This window comes from Cyprinodon tularosa, unplaced genomic scaffold (genome assembly GCF_016077235.1).
Source record: "Cyprinodon tularosa strain WSP-4 unplaced genomic scaffold, ASM1607723v1 ctg681, whole genome shotgun sequence".
Lineage (NCBI taxonomy): Eukaryota > Metazoa > Chordata > Actinopteri > Cyprinodontiformes > Cyprinodontidae > Cyprinodon > Cyprinodon tularosa.
Window position 1 is genome coordinate 414070 of NW_024039431.1, and position 12263 is coordinate 426332.

General features: G+C 39.9%; 1 protein-coding gene across 1 annotated transcript; it reads left to right on the top strand.

The window, feature by feature from the left end:
• Window positions 1-1672: 1672 nt before the first annotated feature.
• Window positions 1673-10245, top strand: bco1l (beta-carotene oxygenase 1, like). Its single transcript, XM_038267701.1, has 11 exons — window positions 1673-1869; window positions 3781-3909; window positions 3987-4116; window positions 4430-4577; window positions 4660-4807; window positions 6903-7123; window positions 8008-8274; window positions 8346-8451; window positions 8528-8622; window positions 9613-9724; window positions 9807-10245. The coding sequence occupies exons 1-11, from the start codon at window positions 1806-1808 to the stop codon at window positions 9974-9976; spliced, it is 1590 nt and encodes a 529-aa protein (XP_038123629.1). The 5' UTR covers window positions 1673-1805; the 3' UTR covers window positions 9977-10245.
• Window positions 10246-12263: the final 2018 nt, after the last annotated feature.

Below are 12263 nucleotides of genomic sequence, written 5' to 3' on the forward strand. Positions count from 1 at the left end.
AAATACTCATTCCATTGGCAAACTATTTTATTTACCTACTCAAATTAATGGTAAATACACTTCATTTAAGACTTTTTTTTCTCATTTTTAGATGGTTTTTGCAGTACTGCAAAAAATTGAAATCGAGATAAGTCTTTTTTTCTTAAAATAAGTGCATTTGTTCTTGGATTGAGGAGTTAAAAGATGAGCCTTGAATGATATATTTCCTACACTGAAAAAAATGATACAAAAACAAGTAAAATTCCTTAAATCAAGTGTATTTACCCTTAATTTGAGCAGGTTAATGAGATGATTTGCCAATGGAATGAGGATTTTTACTCTTAAAATAAGATATTTAGATAAAATGCTCTTGAAATAATTTTAATTTTATCATTTTAAGTGTAAATGATCTTGTTCCATTGGCAAAATGTCTCTTTTACCTTCATAATTCAAGAACAAATGCACTTATTTTAAGAAAAAATGACTTATTTAGATTTTGATTTTTAAGAAAAAAGGTAAAAATCTAATTGAAATGTTAAAAAGTTATTTAAAAAGTGAATAATCCTCGTTAACAATTAGTATCAGCATTAATGTTGGAACAAAATAAAACGTGTTTCTTTCTTTGAGTGTTTTTCATGAATTTCTTCTACACTGCAAAAAATGATTTAGAAATAAGTAAAAACTTATTAAATCAAGTGTATTTATTCTTAATTTCAGCAGGTAAATAAAACTATTTGCCAATGGAAATAGTATTTTCTACTCTTAAAATAAGATAATAAGATAATATGGACTTGAAATACGATAATACAGTTGTTTATTCTTATTTTAAATGTAAATTGTCTTGTTCCATTGGCAAAGTGTGTTAGTTTCCTCCTCAATGCAAGAAAAAATGCACTTCTTTAAAGAAAAACATACTTATTTAGATTTACATTTTTTGCAGTGTAGAAGCACTTTGGTTATTTTTCTTAATATATTTGGGAAAGTTCTTGTTTTCATTTTTCCATCAAAATATCCTTATTTTTTTTACCTTGCAAAGGTAATAAGTTCTTATCCTGGATTCCAATAAAACTATTGGCTGAAATTTTGATTTTTTGTTTTAAGTATTTCACTTCCTGCTTGAGTCCGCCTGCTTGGCTCTGGGTTAAGGTTGAGTAATCTGTGCGGGGATAAGATCTGACGTGGAGCAGCTTTGAAGCAATAAACCCATTCAGCCAATTCCAGGTGTCAGGTTCACATCCGGACACCAGCAGGAGAAAAACAACTTTAAAACCTCAAAAACCTGCCAAGAAAAGGACGCTTTCCCGAATGCTGGTCGCCGTAGAAACAGATCAGCAGGAGAAACAAAGACATGGAAGCACCAGAATGTAGTTTATCTAATAAAAATGCCGACTAATTTAATGGATGCATCTGGGTCAAGTCAACAGCATTATCTGGTTTTACAGCAGGCCGCCTGTTATTCCTTATTTAGATAAGAGATAAGAGAGAGAGGCTTCATGATGAGGAGCAGATAACTTTTTCACATTGAAGTTCAAAGATCCACCAAAACATCTAATGTTCTTATTTAAATAAAACCATCCATCATGTATAAATACAGCATTTTTAGTCACTTTCTGCTTCTTTTCTCCTCTTTCATCGATATTACAGGTTTTATTGCAGAAAACAGATTCTTAGAGTGAAAATGGGACCAAAGTCCACATCTGCCCCACTTACGTAATGCAGGATTATGTCGACTTGAAGCGAACCACGTAGCCTGAGGAAGGCAGCATAAATGAAGCCGGCTGCCCAGCGCCTGGGTTCCTTTCTTCAGGGGAGATCAAACACAAAACATGCAGTCGATTATTTCACGGAACGGGTTGGAGACTCCAGAGCCTGTGAAGGCAGAAGTTAAAGGTCAGAACAAGTCGGGTTTTAGAGGAGAGCTCCGTCTGAGCTGTCATGCTGGATTTAATCCCTAAGTTCTAAGAGTTTATATGATGTTTATTTAACTATTAAACGGTGAAGTGAAGATTTTAGGCTCCAGCTCAGGTGTTCAGCTGAGGATGGAAGCAGACAGAGCGCTGATGAAGGTACAGCTGCAGGATGCAGGGGGGGAAGGAGATCAGGAGTTGGTCCTCAAACCGTCACCTGAGGTCAGGATGCAGATTCAGGTGTCTGATGGATCCTGATGGATGATGCACTGGAAAAAATCTAAATCTAGATCATTTATTCTTGAATTGAGCAGATAAATGAGACATTTTACCAATGGAACAAGACAATTTACATTTAAAATAAGAAAACACAATTGCAGTGTCTTATTTCAAGTGCATTTGATCTAAATATTTTATTTTAAGAGTAAAAATACTCATTCCATTAGCAAACTATATAGTTTACCTACTGAAATTAAGGACAAATACACTTAATTTAAGACATTTTGACTTATTTTTTAGGTTGTTTTCCAGGGAACAGACCAGATAAAGGTAAAGCAGAGAGATCAGAATGTTAGAGATTGAACTAACAGATTCTGCAGAGTGGGAGAATAGAGATAGAATGAAGCAGAATGATGAAAAAGGGGTCCCTATGTCCTCCAGCAGTCTAAGCCTATAGCAGCATAGCTAGGATAACCTGAGCCCCAAAATTTTTACTTTTACTTATTTCTTATCCTTTTTCAAGTGAACTCTTCACTTTGATGTTATTCTTATATATCTTTCTAAGGCCCACATTTGCACTGCTAAAACAATCTATAAATTAGTAAAAAATTACTTAAATTAAGTTTATTTACCCTTATGTTGAGTAGGTAAATGTGATGATTTGCCAATGGAATGAGGATTTTTACTCTTAAAATAAGATAATTAAAAATATGCACTTGACATAAGACAATGCAATTGTTTTTTTTTCTTATTTTAAATGTAAATTGTTTTGTTCAATTGGCAAAATGTCTCTTAAGTCCTCAATCCAAGAACAAATTACTTATCTAGATTTAGATTTTTTCCAGTGTGCTGTAAATTAAGTTGAAAATAAAAAGTTAAGTCAAGAAAAGAAGGTTAAAAGCTAATTGAAAAATTAAGGTAAAGTTAAAGGGTGAATTAGTCTAGTTAACATTTATTTTTAGGTTTATAAACTAAAAAAATGTAAGTGCCAGTATCAGCATTAATGCCTCTAAGGTTAAGTTGGACCAAAATAAAATCTGTTTCTTTCACTCGTCACAGCAAAAAATGCCCTCTAAAAAAATAAGAAAAAAAATTGTGTTTTAGGTGAAAAATTGCTTATTTTAAGCTAAATAATGCGCCAGTGTAGCACACTGCAAAAATGATCTTTGCTGGTCCTTGGCTGGTCTACCTTCATTTCCTTTTTAAACATCAATCTTTGTACAAAAATGTTCTTTCTGTCATGATTTGTGGACAATAAGATGTAAAGAGAAGCGCCATCTGCTGGTCAGACCCTGTAATTCAGTGAAAGGGTGGAGTCAGAGTAGATAAATATAGCGGCCGGAAGTTGGAGGGGATTTTGCTGGGAGTTGCAGGGAAGTGGGCTGCCATTCGGCTGGGGCGGCCATTTTGAATGGCTGCTACTGTACGGGGAGTCATTTAAGACGCAGATGTAGAAAAAAGATGAGCAAATATCCTCATTTTGGCTGATATCTGACATAAAAACGAGGTCATCACTCCAGGAGGAAATTATTGCACCTGTGGATTCGGTTTTATGAAAAAACAAGAAGTTCAACGTTTCTTTGACTCCAGTCAGCAACAACAACAAGATTCATTAACAATTTCAAGATTAATAAAAAGATATGTGAAAACAGTGTCTCTGACCTTTGACCTGCAGGAAGCGTCCCCTCGTGGCTCCAGGGCACGTTGCTGAGGAACGGCCCCGGGCTTTTCTCAGTGGGAAACTCCGAGTACAACCACTGGTTTGACGGTCTGTCGCTGATTCACAGCTTCACCTTCAGCGGCGGTGAGTCTCCGCCGGGATGCTGTAACCATGGCGGATCGCCGTTTCACTGCAATACTCTATAAATGTCGCCGTTTCAGGGGAGGTGACTTACAGAAGCAAATATCTGAAGAGCGAGACGTATAAGAGGAACATCAAGGCCGACAGGATCGTGGTGTCTGAGTTTGGGACCATGGTTTATCCCGATCCCTGCAAAAACATCTTTGCCAGGTGAACTTCGCCCAGACGAAAAACATCAGAGACGCTGAGAAAACGTTAAAGTCACTTTAACGCGTTCAGATACAAGTCTGCACAGTAACCTTTTATAAATTAATCTGAATCTTTTACCCTTTATAGGGCAAGTTAGTGTTTGTCATCAACTACATCCCCTTTACAAATAGAGCTTAACGGCTTAACTTTATTTATTAGCATGATTTCTTATGCCGCATTTAAAAATGCCGCAGAGGAGCAGCAGTTTTAGTTCTAGTTTCCAAGTCTGTGACAGATTCACCCTCTCATTGTGTTTTCTAACCTCCGTCTTCAGGGCGATGACACATTTCCGCAACATCATCCCGGATTTCACAGACAACAACCTGATCAACATCATCCGTTATGGTAAGGACTACTACGCCTCCTCCGAGGTCAACTACATCAACCAAGTGGACCCAAACTCCCTGGAAACTGTGAGCAGGGTGAGTTTCTCCATCATCCATCGGTAGAAGATCCTCCAACTATGTCATGATGCTGATGTGCATCATTTCTGGGAATCTCCAGGAAAACTACAGGAACCACATAGCTGTAAACCTGGCTACGGCTCACCCTCACTACGACAGAGAAGGGAACACCTTCAACATGGGCACCGCCATTATTGGCCTCGGACGCCCAAAGTATGTCATTTTCAAAGTACCGGGAAATGCTTCAGGTATGTCTTTAAAGTTGTAGGGAAGTCATATTTAAATGTCAAATCATTCTGGCTTAAACATGTATATAAATGTACTTTTTATCAGATCATATTGTCCCAAAATTTAAAACATTTGCATTTAAAAAAAAAATCCTGTCTTAGAAACTGTGTTTTTTTTTTTCCGTTATCTTCTGCAGGCCAGTTAGTTCTACGTCAGCCTGAACACCTAAATTCGGCCAATCATATATCAACGTAACCTGACTCTGCCATATCCATCTGGAAACCTTCCGTTGAAGTAATTTTGGGAAGGGGCGAAAATACTGGTTAGCTGATTGGCCTATGTTGGTGATAGACGGGCCAAATAAACCAATCAGATCAATGAAGCATATGACGTACTAACAGAGCGACGACGAAGAGGAGCCAATTGATAGATCAAACTCTTGCCGAAACCAGTCGGGAGAAGAGCAAAAACATCTTTTCCTCTGAGAAAAGCCTCCAGAGCAGTGTTTTGCTCTTCTTTCAGTGAAGAAATACTCTGAAATTCCGATAAAACTTGCTCGATAGCCACGCTAACGCTAGTTTCTTCGGCTGAAGCCGCCATGTTCTTTAGACTGAACTGTCGCGCTTCTCGTTGCGTCACACCTCAACCCGCCTCAAAGCCAACGCTGATTGGACGTTCGTTTGGTGAACGGCTCCAAATTTTCTTTAACGGAGAGTCTCCAGACTGATCTGCGAGTGAAACCTTGAAAGCTCGCGAGATCAGGATGGTCTCACGAGGCTAATATCAATGGTCATCTGTCAATCAAATGTTTTCGGTCATAGCATCTTGATTCATATGTCGCAGCTAATATACGCAACGGTTGAAACCAGAATCCTTTCCTTTCCCATTGAGTTGCGTCCCAGTGTTCACGGGGATGGACGTCTGTGTCTTCGGCAGGCGTAGAGCTAACAGAACTGGCAGCGTTGCGAGGCAAGGGCTCAAACATGTACGGCTGGAAGCCTTCTACACCAAACCAAGCTTCTGCCGCCCTGGCGTCCTCTTCCACAACATCTTCGTCCCCGCTTTCCTCCTCTAAATAAAAAATGGATGACGGAGGAGACTCATCCACGACCTCCGACACTAAACTCTCCTCCTCTTGCATGTTTCCTCTGTCCATAGCGTTCCTTGACAGCGTCGTTTCTAAGTAACCAATTTAGTGCTACTTGGTCCCAATGGAATTTCCCATTGGGGACCTGCTAGCACTAAGTTGCTAACTGGTTAGCAAGATGCTTCCGACAAACCGGCCACAACCAAACTTGCTTGCGAACCTTCTGCCACAACAATCCCACCCCCTTGATAAATGACCAATCACATTCACTTTATTAACTCGTGTAAAGTCGGGCACCATTCGGGAGAATTCGGAAATGCAACGGATGGAACAGCCGCTTCCCTACGACTTTGACAGTATTGTGTCGGGGGTTTTTTCACCTCCAGAATGTTCACATATTGGACAAAGAAGACAGGTGGTTTGAGAGGGGCGTGAAGGAATTTGCAGTAATTTATCTGGATGACTGAGAATCTTCACCGACACCTCTATGGTTCCATAAATGCAGGAAAGACCATTACTTAATAACAGCGAGCGCATGACGGGTTGATGTTCAACAATAAATCCTCAGCTTCGATTTTAAAGCACGTCAGAGGGGAACATCATCCTGGAAATTAAAGCTCAGTGATAAAGGAACCATAAACAATGCTAGCACGTTTGGATAAGATTCTAGTTTAGATCCAGTTTAGTGATTTATGATGCTGTAATCAGAGATTCGTTTCAGTTTATTTGGCACAGAGGCAAACATGACGAACAGCAGAGATTTTTACTATCAATTATAAACTTTAAATAGCTACAATGTGATCGTTTGATTGTTTGATAGCAGATAAAGTAATGCTTCGCAATCGTGGCAATCAATTGATACTTTGGTCCTTCAAATCAACTCTTTATTATAAAGAAAAAGGAGGCGAGACAGAATAAAAAGTAACATTCTAGTCAAAAATGATCAAATAAAAACTCTGATCAGTCATTAATGCCTAAATGTCTTAAGTAAATATGTTATAATCCTATTTTTCTGTCTTTTTTTGTAGATAAAGACCCCAAAAAGCCTGCGCTGAGAAAAGTCCAGCAGATGTGTTCCATTCCTTTCCGATCCACTCTCTATCCCAGCTACTTCCACAGCTTCGGCATGACTGAGAACTACATTGTGTTTGTGGAGCAGTCCTTCAAACTGGACATCATCAAACTGGCGACGGCTTATTTCAGAGGAGTCAACTGGGGCAGCTGCCTCAAGTTCGATGAGAAAGAAAATGCAAGTCCTAAAAGTCTTAACATATTTTCACAGAACGGGATCGTTATGTTTGAAACACGCAGACGTCGAGTTAGAGAAAATGTTTTGTAGACAATAAATTTGGGGATTTCTTTACTTGTTTGGTAAAGATTTCACTTCACAAGAAACAAACATAACCTGATTGTTGTTCTCCTCTTCTGATATTCCAAAAAAACAATGCAAGTTTGAAGACGTTTCTCTTCCATCCAGGAAGCTTTTTCAATTGAAAATGTCAGAAATAGCGTTTAGTTCCAGGTTTTATCCAGCAGCCCAACAAAGCCTGGTTTTAGTTTAGAAAACATGCAAATAGAAATGGATGAACGGGTCCCCCCCTTTGGAATGGGGGTCGTTTGGGTTCTTTGTTAGCCTGCAATGCCCCATACCTGTCTTTGTCTCTGAAAGGGGGTTGTTAGAGGGAATTGTTGGCCTGGCTGAATAGGCAGGTCTTCTGTTCTCCCATAAAGGGGTTGGGGCAACGATGATAACGGGAAGGAATCAACTCAATTGCTGTGTTGTACATTTTTGGCTTCCTTTACGCCCCTTTCAAACCACCTGTCTTCTTTGTCAAAAATGTGAATATTCTGGAAGTGAAATATAGATTGCAAACGACCCCCATTCCAAAGGGGTGGACCCGTTTGTCCGTATTTGCATGTTTTCTTAGCAAAAACAAGGCTTTGTTGGGCTACCGTTTAAAGCCTCAAACTCTTCTTGACACTATGGAACAACTATGACCTGGATGACTGAGAATCTTCACCAGCATATTCCTCTCCTGATACTTTCAATTTTTCTCTGTATTTCATTATTACCAACATTTAGCTAAAGTAAATCCGATATCTGGGTAACGTTCCGATATTCTCTCGCTGCAGACGTTCTTTCATGTCATCGATATAAAGACGAGGAAAGCAACATCCTTTAAGTACTACACTGATGCTCTGGTGGTCTTCCATCACATCAATGCCTACGAGGAGGACGGCCACGTGGTGTTCGACATCATCACCTACAAGGACAGCAACCTGTACAACATGTTCTACCTTCACAACATGACAGACGAGACGGACAACTTCATCAACGCCAACAAGGAGTTCTCCCCGCCCTTCTGCCAGAGGTTCATCTTGCCTCTCAGCATCCAGAAGGTAAGACTCAGGTCTCAGCGATGGATGAAAGCCTCGGTTCATTCCGTCATTGTCGCTTCAACGCGTTACAGGATTCCCCCAAAGGAACCAACCTCGTGACTTTGACGGACGCGACAGCGCAGGCGGTGATGCAGGACGACGGCTCCATCTACTGCAAACCTGACACCATCTTTAAAGGTTGGTCAGATACACTTAATGATGTGTAAGAAAACCACGATATCCAGCAAATCTAATGATTGAGACATTTTCCCAGGAATGGAGCTGCCAGGGATTAATTACAACTTCAACGCCAGAAAGTACAGATACTTCTATGGCTCCAGGCTGGAGTGGTCTCCTCATCCTAACAAGGTATGTCAATGATTGTTGGTGATTATGTGGATCTAATTTTTTATGGTATATATATTATTTATGGTGTATTTATAGTGTCTTGGTAGTGTGAAGATTTAACAGGACCTAAATGCAAACACTGAAGATGAAGTGGTTTCTTGCAATTTAATAAGAAAAAGGAGTAACAGAAGCAAAAGTCCAAAAACATATATGTCATATATCATTATGTTACAACTTTATTATCTTTATTCTATTTGGTTGACATGATGCAGAATAATGATTCGTTCACACTGCAGGCCTTGATGCTCAATTCCGATGTTTTTGTGAAATCTGATTTTTTTCGCGTTGACGTTCATATTTCCAAATATATGCGACTTGTATTGTGATCTCCTGTGTGAACTGCAGTCATACAACGCAAGTGTCCCGCATGCGCAGTAGACGACGCAATGACGTCACAGGCCAGCATGCTCTGTGTTAACGGAAGTAAACATGGATGGCAGTGCCGGCGCGCATTTAGGGATTTTTTCCAACCATAAAAACAATCTTTTCAATATGTTCAAACTTAAATACTGCTCTCCGCATCATCGTCTGCTATGGTTGGTGTTTTTCATGCCGCTTCTGCGTAGCAAGACGCAGAATAGTGACCTTTGTCGGGTATTAATGACGTTCAGGTCGGATGAGTCCGACCTGGCCGTTCAGACACAGGTCGCATTTGAAAAGATCGGATTCAGGACCACAGAGCCATGTGGCCTGGGACGCATTGGAAAAAAATCGGATCTGATTTGTTCAGCTGAAATAAAAAGATCGGATCCAGGTCGCATATGGGCAAAAAAAATCAGATTTAGGTCACTTCAGGCTGCGATTTTAACGTAGCCTAAATGTAAAACAATGAGACATGCCTCTTATCAAGCATGTGTTTATTACTGCTATTTAATGAAGACCTATTATATTCGATAAGTTTGTCGATCAGGTTCAGTCTTCTTACACTGATGGCTTAAAATGATCCAATAGATCGCCAAGGTCGACATCGTCACCAGAACGCATATCGAGTGGCAGCAGGAGAACTGCTACCCTTCAGAGCCCGCGTTTGTGGCGTCTCCAGGAGCCGTGGAGGAAGACGATGGTGAGGGCAAACTGAACGAACCAGACGGATTATTGTTATCACCACCTGCTTTTCTCTTTCTGATCACGGCTTCTTTGTCTAGGAGTCATTCTGTCTTCCGTCGTGTCTTCGGATCCGAACGTTTCACCTTTTCTGCTCGTCCTAAATGCCAGGACCTTTGAGGAGATCGCCCGGGCCTCCGTCCCAGTCCCCGTCCACATGGACCTTCACGGGATGTTCATTCCCAGCACAGGAAGCCAAGAAAGCAGTTAGAATGATTATTCCTTTTAAGGATATACTACATCATGAGGAACGCAGAGACCGTGAGGTTGCCTTGGAAATGAAAACGGGAAACAAACTGGAAAGTTTTCATTGTCATCGGACGTGAATCCATGTTTCAAAGTCCGGTCAGTACTTTAAGTACATCCTGTTCAATAAATGATCAGTGTTTTTAATTCAGAGTAATTTTCATGTGAATGTGCTTTACTGGAGGCATCCATGTTTGTCAAAGAACACTACTGCCACCTACTGGTTAGTGACGTCACGGTGCGGTATCGGCTGTTGATCAAGTCCCAGTGCTGTATCTGGTGTTTGTCACAACGCGCTATTATCCAAGTCATCTTGAAAACATTCTTCTTCCAAATGTTGGCTACATATTACGGGTTTTTTCTCTGGCCAGAAGTTCGATGGCAAATCCTCCCTCTTCAAGTTGGCGATCCAACGACCAACCCGTCCGTGGAGCATCAGGAATCAGAAAGGTGGAATAACTCTTTTTTTCACTTTTACCCGATGTATTCCAGCATCCAGCTGCCATGCACATGGGCTTTGTCAGTTTCACTATAGCTCTGGTGAATTTCAATGGTGAAGTCCTCTGGAAATCTTCAATAATTGTTGTTGATTGCAGATGTGTCTAGTAGTTCCCATTGATTTAGCTTGGAAAGCGGGGAGAATGGCGCTAGGCTTACCGCACCGTGACGTCACTGCTGGAAGATGGCAGGAGGGAGGGGCTACTATATATGGGCAAAAATGGCCGCTCCCAGACTCAGTGATTGCGATTAAAATTATATTGTTTTTTTTTAGTGATTAACGCTACATAATTAAATCAGTATTAGTTTTTGTCATGGTTTTGTTTCTGGTTTAGTTTTATTTTGATTGTTCAGTTTCACTTTGATCCATGTTTTTATTTGTTTTTTAGTTTTATTGGTTTAATTCCTATTTTGTGTTTTTTTTTCCTGATGTATTTAAGTTCTTAGGCATTTCTTGATTGCCCTCTTGTGCTGGTCTTCTTTCCCCTAGCTCCCTTCTAGACTCCTCTGTTGCCACCTGCTCCCAATCAGCTCATTAGTCCTCTCTGTGTTCAGTCTCCCGTATATACTCTCCCTGTGCAGTTCCTCAGGGCTGATTCCTCATCTTTTCCTGGCTCTGCATCTATGTTTTCCCTGATGTCTCCAAGCTTCTAGTTTTTCTGTCTTTGTTATGTTGGATTTTTTCCTGCCTTGAGTGCTTCATTCATCATCATCCTCTGCCTCCCCACCTCTGCATTTGGGTCCACAAAACCTCAACCCAACCCTGACAGTTTTAGGTATAAATAATGATCCATTGATTATTCCGTGCTGACCGGACTTTTCCTTTAAAACCTGTTCCTAACGAGCATCAGGAAGAGCAGATGGTCCTTAAGGTTTAGTGTCCTGCAGCTTTTAGATGATTTCACAGCTGAATGAAGTGGCTGAACTTTCTCCTCAACATGCAGTCAAGTCCTCCAGAGTCCGAATGACCTGATTTTTGGACTCAGTTGTCTTAAAGCAGAGACGCAACTAAAAGGAGCAGGAAACCAAAGTACAAGCTCATTTTCATAAATGATCAAAGCTACTATTTTAACTGATGATGAGAAAAATGAATTGCGAAGGTTAAAATATGATAGTTTTTAATGTTTTTATCATCTTTAAAACACTTTTTTTCTTTTCTTAAACGTATTTATCACCAGCATTAACACTTTAGAGCCCGAACCATGAAATAATTGACAGAAAATATTTTTTTCTAATTTTGAACTTAGAACTATAACTTCCTGAAAAATAACAGTTAAATTAGATCATATTTTGCATCAATTTTGATTCATTCCAACTATTCACTATAGGTGTCTGTCTGTGTGAATCAGGGTTTGATGATGCACTGATGATGCAGATGTCTCAACCGCTCATTTTTCAGATTTGATACGCTTGCCTTAAAAGGTTAATTAAAAACGAAATGACCTTATTTAGCTTTCTGCTATAAATATAATTTATTTTGTATTTATGTTGATATTTTCTATGCTTCCAAATTCTGTTTTTGCTGGTTCTTTATATTTTAAGCTTTGTGTATGCTTCTGTTTGATGCTCTGCCTAACTTAAAATAAACAAACGTCCCGTAGCTCACTGTGTGCTCAGTGTGTGAAATTATTTCAAGGCAACCAGGGATAAATCGATGTTAAAGCCAAAGTCCTGCAGAGCCGGAGGGAGAATAATGAGGAACAGGAAGCCAGGTGGGCTGTGAGTAAAACACCTGGGGGGGAAAGTTTAGGCTT

Excerpts from the sequence above, each read along its gene's own strand:
- bco1l (XM_038267701.1), top strand. The coding sequence starts at position 1,806 with ATGCAGTCGATTATTTCACGGAACGGGTTGGAGACTCCAGAGCCTGTG. Across the intron at positions 8,452-8,527 it reads ACCTGACACCATCTTTAAAG|GAATGGAGCTGCCAGGGATT; the intron begins GTTGGTCAGATA and ends ACATTTTCCCAG. Across the intron at positions 9,725-9,806 it reads AGCCGTGGAGGAAGACGATG|GAGTCATTCTGTCTTCCGTC; the intron begins GTGAGGGCAAAC and ends TTCTTTGTCTAG.